At 43.8% G+C, this 20,494-nt stretch overlaps 1 protein-coding gene across 1 annotated transcript in view; it reads right to left on the bottom strand.

Moving 5' to 3' along the window:
- Positions 1 to 20,494, bottom strand: part of LOC126092867 (facilitated trehalose transporter Tret1-like) — a 58,714-nt gene that overhangs the window by 4,086 nt on the left and 34,134 nt on the right. Inside the window, exons 4-5 of the mRNA XM_049908598.1 lie at positions 3,109 to 3,201; positions 2,890 to 3,078 (exon numbers count right to left, since the gene is read on the bottom strand). Of these exons, the coding sequence (XP_049764555.1) occupies positions 2,890 to 3,078; positions 3,109 to 3,201 (282 nt within the window). The remainder of the gene's footprint in view (positions 1 to 2,889; positions 3,079 to 3,108; positions 3,202 to 20,494) is intronic.

The raw sequence follows: 20,494 nt of genomic DNA, 5'->3' as shown, positions 1-20,494 counted from the left end.
TGATAGATGTGCACCTGCATAACATCTTCTCAGGTGCTAAACTTCCAAGTGGATTCGACTTACCACGAAAGACCTGGTCTACTCTCAACAGAATCCGTACCAGCCATGGGCGATGCAGGGATGCTCTCTTTAAGTGGAAGAAGCTGCCTGATCCAGCTTGTGACTGCGGGGCTCCATACCAGACTGATCACCACATTGTCAGTGAATGCAGGATTCGAGCCTATCACGGGGCCAAAGAGGACTTCCTGCTAGCAACTCCAGATGCAGTGCGCTGGATTGAAGGACTGGATATTCAGTTGTAAAGACAAACTTAAGTTTCTTGTGTGTCAATATGTACATATGCATATGTAACTTCGTGATATGTCTGTATTAGCCATACGCTAAATAAATAAAATCGGTAATTTTTATTCTGATGTTGAGAGGGCGTACTGATGTTACATTTTGGCCCTTCCCACATTCTCTGCATTTGTACAAACTTATTCAGTGTTGTACTTAAGAATGGCTTAAGCCTAAATCATGATAGTAATATGAAATAAGGAAGGGGCGAAAAGTTAATTAAATTAAGCTTTTCTTGATGTTGTCAGACTGCATTTTACATCCTCCCCAGTTCTGCTATCATCAGTTTGCTACACGAATAACAAAACTCATCTACTATTTTCAGTGTCTCATTTCCTAATCTAGTCCCCTCAGCATCACCAGATTTAATTCGATTAGTTTTCATTACTCTAGTTTTACTTTTGCTTAATTATAATCTCATATCAAGACAATATTTATTCCTTAAAATGCTCTTCCAAGTCCTTTGGCGTCTCATGAGAGAATTAGAATGTCATCGCAAACCGCAAATGTCTCATTTATTCTCCCTGAACCTTCCTGCTTGTTCAATGTAGAGATTGAATTACATTGAGGCTAGGCTACAACCCGGTCCCTTGTTCCTCAACCACTGCTTTCGTTTCATGTCCTTCAACTCTTATAATTGCAGTCTGGGTTCTGTACGGGAGACCGTGACGGAATGAACTACCGGGGCAGAACAGTCTCGGTGGTCTAATTTCGTCTAGAGCCGCTACAGTGCTCTCAGACTGACAAGTGTTTATCAAACCAATGTCTGTTACGGTTTAGTAAGGTTGGAGCTGTTGTCACGAGTTAGTCACTTATTTCTGCATACAAAAAGTGAGCGAATTCGCTGTCTTGTTATCACTTAAAAGACCGTTTCCATTCAAGGTAAATCTGTCATAGTTTTTTCTTCACAATCAACGTTTGGTTCACCTAGATCAGCATGTTCTTATCTATCTTTGTGTACAATGCTGTTGTAAAAGAAGTGTTTACATTTGTTACCGTATATTGTCTCAACAGATTTGCATTCAGGGACGGTGTGGTGTACTGTTATAGTCTGTTCTGCCCCTGTCGCCTTTTATTTTTTATTTGACAAATTCTACCGCATGTTGTGCCTTCCTCGTCTGCAGATGGTACGTCGTTATTTGCGGAAAATGGAGAGACAAAACTGGTCCACAAAAAATATGTGCCCATCAGTAACTCAATTAGGTCAAACTTCCCTAATTTTAGCCTGGAAAACGTTATTCCAATATCCAGAGTTAAACCAGGACAGAAACGAGTGACAAGAAAGAGAGGTAAAACTGTACCCTTACATCATCTCTCTACAGCAATGCGCTACAAGAAGCGGTAAAAATGTCCTGGGAGCTAAAGAAGCTAAAGAGACTAAAGATCAGGCTGCCAGTTCGACAAGTAGAAAGTGAAAGGAAAAGGAGAAGTTCTTCAATGAAAGAAGAGGAAGAAAAAAGAAAAAGAAATTGACCCCATGCAAAATGAAACATCCGAAGACGACGAATATGCGGCACGTACATATTGCAGGAAATTATATTCCACTTCAGCTGACGGATGGTTCAAATGGTTCAAATGGCTCTGAGCACTGTGGGACTTAACATCGGAGGTCATCAGTCCCCTAGAACTTAGAACTACTTACACCTGACCAACCTAAGGACATCACACACATCCATGCCCGAGGCAGGAATCGAACCTACGACCATAGCAGTCGCGCGGTTCCGGACTGAAGCGCCTAGAACCACTCGGCCACCGCGGCCGGCAGCTGACGGATAGACTGCATGTCAGAAGTGCAGGCAGTCTGCTCATAACTCATATACTGGTGTAGATAGTGAGGACGTCGAAGCCCAGCTTATATGTAAGATGTGTCATCCAAGAAATTAAAAAAAAAAAAAAAAAAAAGGAAAAAGAAAGAAACGGTGTTCATTCTTCCACCCTGTGTACTGGGTGGAACGGACTTAAAAACACTTTCTCAGTTTATTGCTGTAACAAACCAAGTATGTTATTAACTTTTAGATAAAAGGTTCCTAATTTTTCTAAACAAATTTTCATTATTTAGCCCTTTTGATCCAAGCGTTAGGTGGTATGTTCCGCTCAGACTCCCCTACAAGTTGCGAATATCCTTTCGCTCTACATTTTGTTCTCGGTACCTTCAGAATTTGAAAGCGTGTATTCCACAGTACATGGTCAAAAGCCTTCCCTAAATCTACAAATGCTACAAACGTAGGTTTGCCTTTCTTTGACTTGTCGCCTAAGACAGGTAGTAAGTATCCGTTTAACCCCGTGTGTTCGTAGATTTATCCGTCATCAAGACTAATCTTTCCCGAGGTCGTCATCTAACAGTTTTTCCGTTGTTCTGCAAACGATTCGTCTCGGCGTTTGGCAAGATTGACATTAAACGTGGTTCGGTAACTTTCGCACCTGTCAGCAGCACCTGCGTCCTTCGGAATTGGGATTATTACATTCTTCTCGGAGTCTGAGGATATTTCGCCTGTCTCATATATCTAACTCGTGTACACGCCGGCATCGACCTCTGCAGGGTGGAGTACGTACCTGTAGCAGACCCATGACAATGGTAGCGAGCTCTGGCGAGAGAGAGCTGCCCGACTCCTGGAAGATGAAGACGGCGTAGTTGAGAACGGCGAAGAGGCCGGCCATCTGCTGGTTGATGGCGACCACGATGACGAGCGAGATGCCGACCAGGCTGACGGCGGAGCACAGCCGGCCGCCCACCGCCGCCCCCTGGGCTGCGCCTTCCCCGCCGCCCCCGCCGCCGCTGCTGTCCCTGCCCAGCGACGCCTCCAGGCGGGCCATCTCGAGCTCCAGCTGGTCCTCCGTTATCCCGCGGCGCAGCCAGCGGAGGGACTGCGCAGTCGAATACATTGTCTTTCATACCATCCGCGTTCAGCAAAATAGCCCTAGACTGACGGATAAAGGGAGACGTAAAAGCAGACTAGTACTGGCATTAAGGGCACTCCTAGATAGTTGCCTGGCCACTTATAGGTCGGGGCAAATTCTCAGGAAAAATACCTGGACAAATGCCCAAAATTCATAAATGCCCAGGCATTTATGCATTTTACAGATGATTGATAGCCGGCGCTTCTAAAAAAATTTAAGCTGATATTTTGTGGTGGAAGAGGTGTTTTGCAACACTGCTACTTCAGTGGTTGGGTAACCAAGTTGAAAAAGCTCCTTGAGAGTTCGGGGCGAGCTGTTAGGGGAAATAAATTATATTGTAAATGTAGCTTTTTACATCATTAATGAGGTCACTCATTGGGGTAGTACGTAATAATAAAAGAAAACCACACTCAAGTATAAAAGTAATTTTTAAAATAAAGTATTATTTATGTTAAATAGCTAGCCTGTAGGTACTATTTTTACTTATACTAAGCTACAGCAAAAAATTAAAAATCTCTTCTGAACCGCTGTACTTAACGCAAGCAGTTTTTTCAAATTCTGAGGGCACTTGAATCATTTGTTGATATTCTTGTCCATTTTGTCGAAATGTGACTGTTCGTCTTCCGTAAAACAATATTTACAAGATAATCGTTTCCAGTTTAAACTGATAAAATTCCAAGCAGGTAATTTTTCTGTAACCTTCTTCCAAAAGTTCATCTACATCTACAAGGACACTCGGCAAATCACATTTAAGTGCCTGGCGGAGGGTTCATCGAACAACCTTCACAATTCTCTATTATTCCAATGTCGTATAGCGCGCGGAAACAATGAACACCTACATCTCTCCGTACGAGTTCTGATTTCCCTTATTTTATCGTGGCGATCGTTCCTCCCTATGTAGATCGGTGTCAACAAAATATTTTCGCATTCGGCGGAGACAGTTGGTGATTGGAATTTCATGAGAAGATTCCTTCGCAAGAGAAAACGCCTTTCTTTTAATGATGTCCAGCCCAAACCCTGTATCATTTCTGTGACACTCTCTCCCATATTTCGTGATAATACAAAACCTGCTGCCTTTCTTTGAACTTTATCGATGTACTTCGTCAGTCCTATCTGGTAAGGATCCCACACCCCGCAGCAGTATTTTAAAAGAGGACGGACAAGCGTAGTATAGGCAGTCTCCTTAGTAGGTCTGTTACATTTTCTAAATGTCCTGCCAATAAAACGCAGTCTTTGGTTAGCCTTCCCCACAACATTTTCTATGTGTTCCTTCCAATTTAAGTTGTTGTTAATTGTAATTGCTAGGAATTTAGTTGAATTTACGGCTTTTAGATTAGACTGACTTATCGTGTAACTGAAGTTTAACGAGTTCCTTTTAGCACTGATGTGGATGACCTTACCATTTTCGTTATTTAGGGTCAACTGCCACTTTTCGCTCCATTCAGATATTTTTCCTAAATCGTTTTGCAATTTGGTTTGATCTTCTGATGACTTTATTAGTCGATAAACGACAGCGTCATCTGCAAACAGCCGAAGACGGCTGCTCAGATTGTCTCCCAAATAGTTTATATTGATAAGGAACAGCAAAGGGCCCTTAACACTGCCTTGGGGAAAGTCAGAAATAATTTCTGTTTTACTCGATAACTTTCCGTCAATTACTACGAACTGTGACAGGAAATCACAAATCCAGTCACGTAACTGAAACGATATTCCATAAGCACGCAATTTCACTACGAGCCGCTTGTGTGGTGCAGTGTCAAAAGCCTTCCGGAAATCCAGAAATACGGAATCGATCTGAAGTCCCTTGTCAATAGCACTCAACACTTCATGTGAATAAAGAGCTAGTTGTGTTTCACAGGAACGATGTTTTCTAAGCCCATGTTGACTGTTTGTCAATAGACCGTTTTCTTCGAGGTAATTCATAATGTTCGATCACTATATCTATCTACACTCCTGGAAATTGAAATAAGAACACCGTGAACACCGGGGAAACTTTATTGACACATTCCTGGGGTCAGATACATCACATGATCACACTGACAGAACCACAGGCACATAGTCACAGGCAACAGAGCATGCACAATGTCGGCACTAGTACAGTGTATATCCACCTTTCGCAGCAATGCAGGCTGCTATTCTCCCATAGAGACGATCGTAGAGATGCTGGATGTAGTCCTGTGGAACGGCTTGCCATGCCATTTCCACCTGGCGCCTTAGTTGGACCAGCGTTCGTGCTGGACGTGCAGACCGCGTGAGACGACGCTTCATCCAGTCCCAAACATGCTCAATGGGGGACAGATCCGGAGATCTTGCTGGCCAGGGTAGTTGACTTACACCTTCTAGAGCACGTTGGGTGGCACGGGATACATGCGGACGTGCATTGTCCTGTTGGAACAGCAAGTTCCCTTGCCGGTCTAGGAATGGTAGAACGATGGGTTCGATGACGGTTTGGATGTACCGTGCACTATTCAGTGTCCCCTCGACGATCACCAGTTGTGTACGGCCATTGTAGGAGATCGCTCCCACCATGATGCCGGGTGTTGGCCCTGTGTGCCTCGGTCGTATGCAGTCCTGATTGTGGCGCTCACCTGCACGGCGCCAAACACGCATACGACCATCATTGGCACCAAGGCAGAAGCGACTCTCATCGCTGAAGACGACACGTCTCCATTCGTCCCTCCATTCACGCCTGTCGCGACACCACTGGAGGCGGGCTGCACGATGTTGGGGCGTGAGCGGAAGACGGCCTAACGGTGTGCGGGACGGTAGCCCAGCTTCATGGAGACGGTTGCGAATGGTCCTCGCCGATACCCCAGGAGCAACAGTGTCCCTAATTTGCTGGGAAGTGGCGGTGCGGTCCCCTACGGCACTGCGTAGGATCCTACGGTCTTGGCGTGCATCCGTGCGTCGCTGCGGTCCGGTCCCAGGTCGACGGGCACGTGCACCTTCCGCCGACCACTGGCGACAACATCGATGTACTGTGGAGACCTCACGCCCCACGTGTTGAGCAATTCGGCGGTACGTCCACCCGGCCTCCCGCATGCCCACTATACGCCCTCGCTCAAAGTCCGTCAACTGCACATACGGTTCACGTCCACGCTGTCACGGCATGCTACCAGTGTTAAAGACTGCGATGGAGCTCCGTATGCCACGGCAAACTGGCTGACACTGACGGCGGCGGTGCACAAATGCTGCGCAGCTAGCGCCATTCGACGGCAAACACCGCGGTTCCTGGTGTGTCCGCTGTGCCGTGCGTGTGATCATTACTTGTACAGCCCTCTCGCAGTGTCCGGAGCAAGTATGGTGGGTCTGACACACCGGTGTCAATGTGTTCTTTTTTCCATTTCCAGGAGTGTATATCCGGATCCCGCTCCAGCTACTACCGGGTCTCGGTGCTCACGAGTCCTCTCGATACAATATATGTTCCAAAATCCTACTGCATATCGACTTTAACGATATGGGCCTGTAATTTAGTGGATTACTCCTACTACCTTCAATAGCGTATTGTCTATAAAACTGTAAATAACGCAAAGACAACCTTATGTTGCAGCTCACTCAGCCACATAGTGATTAATGACTCAGGCGATCAGACCAGTTCTGCCAGTTCCAATTAACTAAATAACCCACAGAATTGCATGAATTACCTGAAATTACCAGCCATACGCTCAAAATTTCATCTAATACCTATTTGCAATAATAGCAACAACAAAAATATTTACTTAGAATAACTGGAATTAGAGTAAAAAAAAAAAGCTTATCCCTAATGACTTTAGTTGGGAATGTATCACGTAGCGATTGCAATTGCACAATTCCAAGAATCGTGAATTCTCTAGGAATCGACTAGTATCGGAATCGAATGATTCCAGCATCTTGCACATCGGTTCTTTGATATTAAATCTTCTTTATGTTAATGTCCTCGTTTTATCTTCACAACACTGCAGCCATACGTATGTGGATAAAGAAAGGAGCAGAACAGAAAACTAGTTTGTCTCAAATGTCATTACATCTGACAATAAATCTTTTTATTTTTTTCACTGATAACAGTTTAACGCTTAAGGCTACATCTATCATCAAGAAACACATGTAAGCAGTTTAATACACGTGGTAATATTTTTTATCAATCATTCTTCAATAATATACAGATGTTTTGCAGTGATTACAAAGTGTGTTACATTAGAAAATGATGACCTAAGGACAATGTTTTTTACACCGGCTTATCACTACACAGCTGTTCAACGCGGTGAGTATGTATGTATGTGTATGTGTGTGTGTGTGTGTGTGTGTGTGTGTGTGTGTGTGTGTGTGAGAGAGAGAGAGAGAGAGAGAGAGAGAGAGAGAGAGAGAGAGACTGCGTGAGTGCGAGAGATAGAGGTATCAAGAGTGTGAAGTGTAGAACTGGTGAAAATAAAAAGGACGTTATAAATGGTAAGTAGCTCTCAGCAACACGCACCCTTCCTTGGTTTAAAAAAAAGTGCTTCTCTCTTCTTTCCTTGCGTTCTTAGTAATAAAGGCAAGAGTAAACATTTACTAACCTTTAATATAGGGAGTATTATCCCATTCCCCTATTTTAGTTGGTAATTATCCATTCTAGCAGGAAAACTTTAAAAATAGTTTCTTTTATAAATGCCCAGATTTTGGGCATGTAAAACTGCTTTGCGCAAATTCCCGTGGAATGCCCTTTTACAAATGTCCAGCCCATTGGGCATTTGCCTGGCCCACGTCACCACTCCTAGACAAGAGAACTTTATTGGTATCAAACATAGAACTTAATTTGAGGAAGGAATTTCTGAGATAGTACGTTTGGAGGATAGCTTTGTATGGTAGTGAAACATGCACTGGGATAAAACCGGAACAGAACAGACTCGAAGCGTTTGAGATTTGGTACTACGGAAGAATGTTGAAAATTAGATGGACTGATAAGGTAAGGAATGAGGAGGTTCTGCGCAAAGGAACATATGGAAAACACTGACAAGAAGAAGGGACAGAATGGTCGGACATCCGTTAATTGGAATAACTTCCACCATACTAGATGGAGCTGTACAGGGTAAAAACTATAGAGGAAGACAGAGGCTGGAGTACAGCCAGCACATAATTGAGGACTTAGGTTGCAAGTGCTACTCTGAGATAAAGAGGTTGGCACTTGATATGAATTCGTTGCGGGTCAGGTCAAACCAGACAGAAGACTGATGATTCGAAAAGAAAATGTTCATTATCTTTAAAAAATAATGGGGTTACATAAAGTAGTTAGTGGATAGCAAAAATATCACTTAGTTAGTTAGTTGGTTAGTGTTATGTTCCATGGATCATATTGTCCAATAGATCGTAATGATGTGTAACAAGTCATTTACATTCACATTGCAAACTGAACTTAATTTTTTTTTTCAAAAAGAAAGATGTACAAATATTGTGAGTTAGTAAGTCCTACCCACCACCTTTCACACATTACAGTAACAGAAATTCTTCTGTGGAATAGGAGGGGTTGTCAAGGCGACCTAGCGAGATGGCGCAGTGGTTAGCACACTGGACTCGCATTCGGGAGGACGATGGTTCAAGCCAGCGTCCGGCCATCCTGATTTAGGTTTTCCGTGATTTCCATAAATCGCTTCAGGCAAATGCCGGAATGGTTCGTTTTGAAAGGGCGCGGCCAACTTCCTTCCTCATCCGATGGGACCGACGAACTCGCTGTTTTGTCTCCTCCCCAAAATCAACCAACCAACCCGCTTATCACTGTCAAGGAGAAAATTTCTTAGTTTGTTTTCAAATTTTACTTCTCTGTCTGTGAGAATTTTATGTCACTGGGTAAGTGATGAGAAAGTTTTGTTGCAGCATTGTGCGAACCTTTTTGTTATAAAGACAACTTTAATGTAGAATGATGAAAGTCAGTTTCTCTTCTGGTATTGTAATTCTGTACATAATTGTTCCTTTTGAACTGTAATGGATTACTTACAACAAATTCCATGACGGAGTAAATATACTGTGATTCAATTGTCAGAATGCCCAACTCCGTAAACAGATGTATATCAAATGATCGTGGGTAACGCCACATATTCTTCTTACAGTGCGTATCTGCGAAATAAAGACTTTCTTTCTTTAAAATGAGTTACCCCAGAACGTTATCCCATAAGACATTATTGGATGAAAGTAGGCAAAATACGTCAACTTATTGATTTGTGTCTTTCAAAGATGACACATGCAGGATGTCCCCCGGAGGAATGGCCAATATTCAGGACGATTTTGTAAAATGAAGAAACCGCGCGACAGTTAATCGATCAACAATCCTTTATTATGTACACTACCGCTTTCGGTACACTTAAATTTCCGTCATCTTGCGTAAAATGTAATACGAAAGATATTGAGTTAGAAGACAGTGGGAATGGATCCTCAAATATAAAATGTCACATAAGGACTACGTCGCTAAAATTCCTAAAATGGATTAACATAAATTAATAGAGAGAACAGGACTTAACTTACATCATTCGTATGGCACACGCAAGCTACATTTATAATATGTAACGAATGTCATTGCCTAACAAAAATAAAACAGCTAAATATTAATATCTAGTTTTCTAATCCACTCCAAAATCATTCCACGTGTCCTAATAGCATCGAAGGACACACTCCTCTGTTACATGTCCGATAGATTGTTTCAGTGTATCACAGTCACAACTCGGAGCCTCCACATACCCCATTTATAGAGCAAGTCATAGTACCTGCCACATCGAGTGCGGATTATATTTAATTCTAACCACAGTTTCCTTTCAATTTCGTCACCAGCAGTATCACTGTTATATTTCTCGAACCATTCCCGCTCTTGGTAATTTGACAGTTGTTGTTTCAGAGATCTCTTACTTTCCTGTTACTTGTAACCAGCTGTTCAGCGCCCAGTAGTGGCGGGTGTCTCGAACGCAGCCTGTTTCTTCGTATGACAGGGACGTTGTGATAAATGGGCATTTCCTTACTGTCTGGTATATAATGTGGTAATCTCTAAGCAAGGTCTCAGTTCTGAGAATCTGTGGTGGATAGATATTGCTTAGTAGCGGAAGCCAGTATAAAGGAGTGGTCTGATTGTACCAGTTATCATGCGCATCGTGCTGTTGAACTGCACATCGATGTGGCTGGTATGACAACTATTGCCTGAAGCACATTACCCTGTTCCCGAAAAATCCAGTGCAGGAGCCAACGTACGCAAAGTCTCCATTGAACCCCACCAGGTTGTGTCACACAGTCTCTGGATGATGCTGTTGCGATTTTTGTCTTGGCTGATGAGATTTCCAGTAGTTTTTAATAAGATACAGTGCGGCTGAATATGATACCAAAATACTTGGGGTAGTTGTGACGGAGAATATTGCCATCAGATTGTACCTTGAGCTCATGTTAGCTTGTTTGTTGTTAAGGTGAAAAGCACAAACCTCGCTCCTACTGGTACTGGACTTAGACGTCCATTTTTTGAAGTATGAGTTAAGGGCCGCTAAGTCCTGTGTTAATGTTCCCTTTGACTAACTAAGCTCTTTTGATTGACAAGATACAAATAAAATCACTTAACCATCTGAGGTCATCCTCATCCCAATGTTGTCATGGAACAAAAGGGGGATCTAGACAAATGGTTCAATAGGCTCTAAGCACTATTGGACTTAACATCTGAGGTCATCAGTCCCCTAGACTTAGAAATACTTAAACCTAACTAACCTAAGGACATCACGCACATCCTTGCCCGAGGCAGGATTCGAACCTGCGACCGTAGCAGCCGCGTGGTTCCTGGAACCGCTCAGCCACAGCGGCCGGCAGACCTAGACAAATCCGAAAGAAAAGGACATCACGACCGTACACCAAAAGCCACCAGAATCTTCAAATATGTTAACTGCAATAAAGAGGCGAAGATAAATCTCATGTTGCGTGGAATTAATTAATAAATTCCATAAAAACCATTCCCTCCATGCTGTCATACCGGAAACAGTAACTAGAAAACCATATACTGTAATAGTAAATGCTAGCCTTGAGTACTGAGGCCGCACACGACCCATAGCGCAGGCTGTGGTTAGTGAACTGTTTAAACTTGAAAATCGGGAAGTAACAGCAGAAAGGAGAAGGAACCATCACAACATTAGAAATATTACCTTACATGCACACCTTAAGTGTCCAGAATAATGGCAAGGCATCCATTAATCGTCTTTAGAGGATGAAAATGAAGACTTCTTAAGATTTACACTTTTTCCAGGAAACTGAGTATCCGACCTTTCCCTGCACTGTGTAGAATAGTTAAGTTATCGGTAACCTGCCGCAGCTGATGCTGGATGTCAATCAAACGCACGGTCAAAGCTGACCTGGAATTGGCCAAAACTTCGTGTTCTTTAAATCTCATATGAAAATGCCGCCTATTTATCTGCTCTTACACAACTGGCTTCTACCACAGTGTGTACGTTACACTCCAGGATAAACCCAAGGATCCTCTTTGAAAACGTAACGGACCCAGTTTTTTGGCATGAAAAATGTCGGAGCTATGTTGGCTGACATCAGTTTCTGTCCAGCCCTGTGTGATACGTATCCATGATATGGAAACTTATAAAACCCTTTCCTTTTTCTCCGCTCGGTACAGAGTGATTCTCTCCCATGCTCCCTCGCGCTTCAGTCGGTCTTTTTAATCCAGTATCTCAATCATAGACTCCCGATATCCGCTACGCGCAGCAATATACTTGATTACACCGAACTCGCTTTGATATGCCTTTGACGTCAGGTGAACATTATTTAACCTGTTTAGAAGGGCCCGGAAGGCTCAAATGATCAGTAGCCTCTTTTCTACACATGTCAAACTCTACCTAGCCTTCAGGGATGTGACAGGAACGATCATTCGGAGCAAAAGAGTGTAGTAAACATATACTCTAAAATGCACACCTTAAGAGTTATGAGCACTTCTTGATCTTCGGTACCGTGAAACAAAACTCTACTGCTGCAAGCTCTTCGCTTTCCTTATTTTGGGTGAAGGTAGTGGTGAGCAAAACAAGAAAAACTGTGCAGTAAACACCGACTCTGATATGAATACCTCATGAGCTATGAGGACTTTTTGAATAGAAGAAACCTGTTTCACGGCAGCGAAGATGAACAAGTGCTAAAAGCTTTTAAGGCATGCCCCTTAGAGCCCATGTTAACTTTTTTATTGGTGTGGTCCATACTACCATATTCTCCGAATATGGAAAGCAAAGAGCTTGCAGTAGAAGAAATTTGTTTCGCACTATAGAAGATGAAGAACTGCTTATAGCTCGTAAGGTTTGCAGTTTAGAGCCCATGTTTACTAAACTTTATTGCTTCGATTGATTGTTTCTGCCATATTCCTGAATATTGGCCTTTCCTCCTGGGCATCCCGGATACACATCAAAATCTTTGAAAAAATCGATTTTATACTGACACGAATTATCTGAAGAATGGTGCAAAATTGAGACAAGTCGACCCCGGGGAAGACCAGTTTGGGTTCCGGAAAAAAATGTAGGGGCTTGCGAGATAACACTAATCCCACGACTTATGTTAGAAGAAGGCAGACCTACAATTATAGCATTTGTAGATTTAGAGAAAGCTTTTGAGTTCTTGCAGATGTGGTCCATCTTGGCAGTTAAATGAAAGATTATTCGTTTTGTGCCATACGCGTTTCGCTTCTTTGTATTTATGAAGCATCTCCACTGGCCTGTGATACATGTTTATTTTATGTATACAATGATAGCGATATTTAATGTTTCCAGACATGTTACTATATTACAGTTTATGTTCTTGTCTTATGCCATAAACAACAGTTTGGAGTGCAAGTTCCGTAAGGTTAAATTACTCTTTGGTTATGTTTACGATCTTGTGATCTTTTTATTTCGTATGTATCGTCTTGGAATTGTATTTAGTAGTCCTGAGTGTATCAGGGTATCGGATTTTCGGAGTTTTCGAATACATTAAGCACGATGGGTATGTCATCACACCTGATTGTTCACATTCAGTTGTGTCACTCTAAGAATGAATATTTAATGGAATTTTATACGGACTCAAGATATGCCTACAACAAAGTTCTTTTACCCATCCTTCCGCGGTGGTCTAGCGGTTCTGGCGCTGCAGTCCGGAACCGCAGGACTGCTACGGTCGCAGGTTCGAATCCTGCCTCGGGCATGGGTGTGTGTGATGTCCTTAGGTTAGTTAGGTTTAACTAGTTCTAAGTTCTAGGGGACTTATGACCTAAGATGTTGAGTCCCATAGTGCTCAGAGCCATTTGAACCATTTTACCCATCCTTACAGAAAAACTGAGACAGTTGCAGCTGCCACCGAGTGTCGTCTGAAGTCTTTTGTGCCCATTTCCCGAAAGGAGGTTAATAATGTTTTCGGACCAGGACACTAACGGACTGAGGACGGCCAGTACGGCTTGGCAGACGGATCAGTTCTGTCCTCGTTGTTGTTTAACATTTATACCAGTGACTTAGGACTTGTATAATTCAATATAACGACGATCTGTGTATTTACGATAGTGTTGATCCGTTATAAATTATTTTGACGAAACAGTACACGTCTTCAGATACTGTCTTCATATGAGCGGATTTATCATTGCATCTACTAAGTCGGCAGTCAGCGTCTAGACGCGGGACAAATTTGAACTGTCTGAAGCCATTCGACTGGGCGCTTACCAGATCTCCTTCAAACTTTGCGTTAAATATGTAGACCTCTAAACAGACAACAATCTCCGATGGTCTCCCCATATAGCCCATATCGAAGCTAAGTGTGAAAGCGCTCTGAATATACTTCGCGCCACTGCGAGGAACCCGTGGGCTTTGTATCGCGTAATAGCTTTAGATATGCACTATGTGATCAAAAGTTTCCGGACACCTGGCTGAAAATGACTTACAAGTTCTTGGCGCCCTCCATGGGTAATGGTGGAATTCAGTAAGGTGTTGGCCCACCCTTAGCCTTGATGACAGCTTCCACTCTCGCGGGCATACGTTCAATCAGGTGCTGGATGGTTTCTTGGGGAATGGCAGACAGTTCTTCACGAAGTACTGCATTGAGGAGAGGTATCGATGTCGGTCGGTGAGGCCTGGCACGAAGTCAGCGTTTGAAAACATCCCAAAGCTGTCCTATAGGATTCAGGTCAGGACTCTGTGAAGGCTAGTCCATTACAGGGATGTTATTGTCGTGTAACCAATCCACCACATTTTTGAAGTTTTCGAGTACACTACGCACGATGGGTAAGTTGTCACACATAATTTTGCACATTCAGTTGCGTTACTCCACGAATGAATATTTAATGGCATTTTATACGGTTTGAAGTCATGCGTACAACAAAGTTCTGCTACCCATCATTACTGGGAAACGGAGACACGTGCAGCTGCCGCCAAGTATGGTACGCAGCCTTTTATCGCTGTTTCAGGAAATGAGGTTAACAGTGTGTTCGGATCAGGACACTAACGGACTGAGGACGAGCACTAAGGACTGGCAGACGGTCCAATTCTCTCCTCGTTGTTGTTTAAAGTTTATACCAGTAACCTAGTACTAGTATGCTTCAATATACCGACGGTCTGTGTATTTACCCTGGTGCTGATTTCTTGGATACCGTAATAAATAATTTGGACGAAACGATACATCTCTTCAGATACTGGTTTCATGTGAGCAGTTTACCATCGCATCAAGTAATTCGGCAGCCAGAATCTAGTGGCGACACAGCACCGAATCGTTTGAAGCCATTCGTCTATGCGGTTATCAGATTCCCCTTAAAGACTGGATTAAATATCTAGGCCTCTACACGGACAACAAGCTTCGATGGTCTCCCCATATAGCCCACATCAAAGCAAAGCATGAAAGCGCTCTGAGTATGTGCCACGGCCGGGAACCCGTGGGCTATGTATCCCGTAATAGCTTTGCATATACAGGGTGGTCGGAAATGCCCGTTACAGACTTCTAGAACTTGTAGAGGGGAGTGAGTACATCTTATTTTGAATAGGAACTCATGTCCGGAAACGTCATCCAACGAGACTACAGAGCGTCAAAGTTATTGGCGTGGGCGTCTGTAAATGTGCGTATACACGGGGTGATTCCGTGATGATGTTACAGACTTTCTAGGATGATGGAGAACGGTAAATGTATTATTTTGAAGTAAGGATTCCTGTACCGGAAACGAACGAGTCGAAAGTTATAAACCAAAACCGTTCAGATGCTCTGACAGTTGAATAGATGTAGCGGTTCTTGTGTTGAGAAGAGTGTAGTGTTGCTAACTTTCAGTGGTGGTAGTATGGACAAAAAACGAGAAAAAATGTCCAACACACGTGGGCTGTAAAGTGCGTACTTTAACAGCTATGAACACTTCCTCAGTAGAGGAGATAAGTTTCACATTAGTGAAGATGAACGAATGGTCATAGCTCCTCCTCAGGTATGCAATTTAGAGCCCACGTTTATTGGACATTTTTTCTCGTTTTTGCCCACACTACCGCCACTGAAAGTTACCAACTCTACACTCCTCGCAACACAAGAACCGGTACATGTATTCACCTGTCAGAGGTAACAGAACGGTTTTGGTTTATAACTTTCGACTAGTTCGTTTCCGGTACAGGGATCCTTACTTCAAATTAATACATCGTTCTCCATCATCCAAGAAAGCCTGTAACATCATCACGGAATCACCCCGTGTACACGTACAATTACAGACGCCCGCGCCAATAACTTTGACGCTCTGTAGTCTCGTTGGATGACGTTTCCGGACATGGGTTCCTAGTCAAAATACGAAGTACTCACTCCCCTCTACAAGTCCTAGTAGTCTGTAACGGGAATTTCCGACCACCCTGTATATCGCTGGCCGGAAAGGCCGTGCGGTTCTAGGCGCTACAGGCTGGAGCCGAGCGACCGCTACGGTCGCAGGTTCAAATCCTGCCTTGGGCATGGATGTGTGTGTTGTCCTTAGGTTAGTTAGGTTTAATTAGTTCTAAGTTCTAGGCGACTGATGACCTCAGAAGATAAGTCGCATAGTGCTCAGAGCCATTTGAACCCTGTATATCACGCGCTGCTGCATGCTCCTGTCCAGTATGCCAGTACGTTGTACGGCACAGGCTCCACGCCGCTAGTGCAGACACTCGACACGTATCAATACAAAGCGCTGCGATTGTGCATAGGAGCTCCAGGATGCATTCCGACGAACGCGCTGTCAGTCGGAGCACTGGAAGCGCACTTGTCACTACGCTGAAAATACCATAGTAGGAAATTGATCCCGAAGCAATAGGAACGCTCTGAGTTGACAAATATACTTTGTGACTTTACAGTGCGGTGCTACACCGACGGTTAGTCTACTCATAAATCGATACCAACACTTGCGGAGACATTTTCAAAGCTAAGTCAGTACCAGCAACTCATTCGAAGACCCCGCCTGTTACCATATTTTGAGCAGGAGTACGACCATATCAACCACGTACTGGACGTCCCTATTACTCTGCACTGCTCTGAGGATCCAATAGTCAATAACAGCAAAAATAGAAAACCTTCTCCTAAAATGGCCAGATGCTGCGTGCGTGTACACTGAGGTGACAAAAGTCATAGGACAACGATGTGCACGTATACAGATGGCGGCAGTATCGCGTACACAAGGTATGAAAGGGTAGTGCATTGGTAGAGCTGTCTTTTGGCGTCAGATGATTCATATTTTTTTTTTTTTTTTTGGCATCAGTCTACTGACTGGTTTGATGCGGCCCGCCACGAATTCCTTTCCTGTGCTAACCTCTTCATCTCAGAGTAGCACTTGCAACCTACGTCCTCAATTATTTGCTTGGCGTATTCCAACCTCTGTCTTCCTCTACAGTTTTTGCCCTCTACAGCTCCCTCTAGTACCTGTTCTCATTTCTACTACTTCTCATTACTTTCGTCTTTCTCCGATTTACTCTCAAACCATACTGTGTACTCATTAGACTGTTCATTCCGTTCAGCAGATCATTTAATTCTTCTTCAATTTCACTCAGGATAGCAATGTCATCAGCGAATCGTATCATTGATATCCTTTCCCCTTATATTTTAATTCCACTCCTGAACCTTTCTTTTATTTCCATCATTGCTTCCTCGATGTACAGATTGAAAAGTAGGGGCGAAAGGCTACAGCCTTGTCTTACACCCTTCGTAATACGAGCACTTCGTTCTTGATCGTCCACTCTTATTATTCCCTCTTGGTTGTTGTGCATATTGTATATGACCCGTCTCTCCCTATAGCTTACTCCTACTTTTTTCAGAATCTCGAACAGCTTGCACCATTTTATATTGTCGAACGCTTATTCCAGGTCGACAAATCCTATGAAAGTGTCTTGATTTTTCTTTAGCCTTGCTTCCATTATTAGCCGTAACGTCAGAATTGCCTCTCTCGTCCCTTTACTTTTCCTGAAGCCAAACTGATCGTCACCTAGCGCATTATCAATTTTCTTTTCCATTCTTCTGTATATTATTCATATGAAAAGGTTTACGACGTGATTGTGGCCTCACGACGGGAATTAAAATGCTTTGAACGTGGAATGGTAGTTGTAACTGGACGCATGGGACATTCCATTTCAGAATTACACTGTTCCGAATATCATAGTGTCAAGAGTGTACCGAGAATACCAGTTTCCAGACGTTACATCTCACCATGGACAACATAGTGGCCGACTGCCTTTACTTAACGGCTGGAAGCAGCGGCGTTTGCGTAGAGTTGTCAGTGCTAACAGACAAGCAACACTAGTGGAATAACCACAGAAATCAATGTGGAACGTACGACGGACGTATCCGTTATGACAGTGCTGCGAAATTTGGCGCTAATGGGCTATGGGATAATACGAGCTACGCGAGTGCCTTTGCTAACAGCACGACATCGCCAGCAGCGAGTCTCTCGGGGTCGTGACTATATCGGTTCGACACTAGACAACAGTGTGGCCTGTCCAGCTGAGTCCCGTTTTCAGTTGGTAACAGCTGATGGTAGGGTTCGAAGGTGGTGCAGACCCCACAAATCCGTGGACTCAAGTTACAGGGTGTTTCAAAAATGACCGGTATATTTGAAACGGCAATAAAAACTAAACGAGCAGCGATAGAAACACACCGTTTGTTGCAATATGCTTGGGACAACAGTACATTTTCAGGCGGAGAAACTTTCGAAATTACAGTAGTTACAATTTTCAACAACAGATGGCGCTGCAAGTGATGTGAAAGATATAGAAGACAACGCAGTCTGTGGGTGCGCCATTCTGTATGTCGTCTTTCTGCTGTAAGCGTGTGCTGTTCACAACGTGCAAGTGTGCTGTAGACAACATGGTTTATTCCTTAGAACAGAGGATTTTTCTGGTGTTGGAATTCCACCGCCTAGAACACAGTGTTGTTGGAACAAGACGAAGTTTTCAACGGAGGTTTAATGTAACCAAAGGACCGAAAAGCGATACAATAAAGGATCTGTTTGAAAAATTTCAACGGACTGGGAACGTGACGGATGAACGTGCTGGAAAGGTAGGGCGACCGCGTACGGCAACCACAGAGGGCAACGCGCAGCTAGTGCAGCAGGTGATCCCACAACGGCCTCGGGTTTCCGTTCACCGTGTTGCAGCTGCGGTCCAAATGACGCCAACGTCCACGTATCGTCTCATGCGCCAGAGTTTACACCTCTATCCATACGAAATTCAAATGCGGCAACCCCTCAGCGCCGCTACCATTGCTGCACGAGAGACATTCGCTAACGATATAGTGCACAGGATTGATGACGGCGATATGCATGTGGGCAGCATTTGGTTTACTGACGAAGCTTATTTTTACCTGGACGGCTTCGTCAATAAACAGAACTAGCGCATATGGGGAACCGAAAAGCCCCATGTTGCAGTCCCATCGTCCGTGCATCCTCAAAAAGTACTGGTCTGGACCGCCATTTCTTCCAAAGGAATCATTGGCCCATTTTTCAGATCCGAAACGCTTACTGCATCACGCTATCTGGACATTCTTCGTGAATTTGTGGCAGTACAAAGTGCCTTAGACGACAGTGCGAACACCTCGTGGTTTATGCAAGATGGTGCCCGGCCACATCGCACGGACGACGTCTTTAATTTCCTGAATGAATATTTCGATGATCGTGTGATTGCGTTGGGCTATCCGAAACATACAGGAGGCGGCGTGGATTGGCCTCCCTATTCGCCAGACATGAACCCCTATGACTTCTTTCCGTGGGGACACTTGAAAGACCAAGTGTACCGCCAGAATCCAGAAACAATTGAACAGCTGAAGCAGTACATCTCATCTGCATGTGAAGCCATTCCGCCAGACACGTTGTCAAAGGTTTCGGGTAATTTCATTCAGAGACTACGCCATATTATTGCTACGCATGGTGGATATGTGGAAAATATCGTACTATAGAGTTTCCCAGATCGCAGCGCCATCTGTTGTTGAAAATTGTAACTACTGTAATTTCGAAAGTTTGTCTGCCTGAAAATGTACTGTTGTCCCAAGCATATTGCAACAAACGGTGTATTTCTATCGCTGCTCGTTTAGTTTTTATTGCCGTTTCAAATATACCGGTCATTTTTGAAACACCCTGTATCAACGAGGCAGGGTGAAAGCTTGTCGTGGCTCCATGATGGTGTGGTGTGGTGGCTACTTGGGGACCATTTGCAGCCATTCACGGATTTCATGTTCCCAACCATCGACGGAATTTTCATGGACGACATGTAGCCCGGTCACAATTGTTCGATATCAGTTTGAAGAATATTTTGGACAGTTTGAGTGAGTGATTTGGGCCACCTAGAACCCCCTACATGAATTCCATCAAACATTTATGGGCCATAATCAAGAGATCAGTTCGTGCACAAAATTCTGCACTGACAAAACGTTCGCAATTATGGACGCTTATACAGGCGGCATGGCTCACCATTTCTGCAGTGGACTTCCACGTGGAGATGCTGCACTACGCCGGGCTAAAGGAGCTCCTCAGTGTATGCCGACAGCTCTAAATACAAGGATTCCGAGGGCTGTACTTACATTGAGGTTAAAAATATCAACAAAGAACTATTTCGGCTATCAAAAGAGACGTCAACTTACACGGCTGATCTCCTAGCCATTGACATTTCACTAAATTATGTCGTGACCATAGCAGCTGACCTCTTTACATTACTCACAGATTGTCTCTCCACTGTGAAAGCACTACTTCAGTTGTTAACGACAAAAGGATTTGTTACCTATCGTACTGAATAGCTGCTGCTGTATCGGAGATGTACAGAATCGGTAAGGGGGCCTTATTTTTGTGAATCAGGGGCCGTGTGGGGAATGT

This window comes from Schistocerca cancellata, chromosome 7, assembly GCF_023864275.1.
Source record: "Schistocerca cancellata isolate TAMUIC-IGC-003103 chromosome 7, iqSchCanc2.1, whole genome shotgun sequence".
Classification (NCBI taxonomy): Eukaryota; Metazoa; Arthropoda; class Insecta; order Orthoptera; family Acrididae; genus Schistocerca; species Schistocerca cancellata.
The sequence above is the reverse complement of the archived record's forward strand: the minus strand, read 5'-3'. Positions and strand labels throughout refer to the sequence as shown.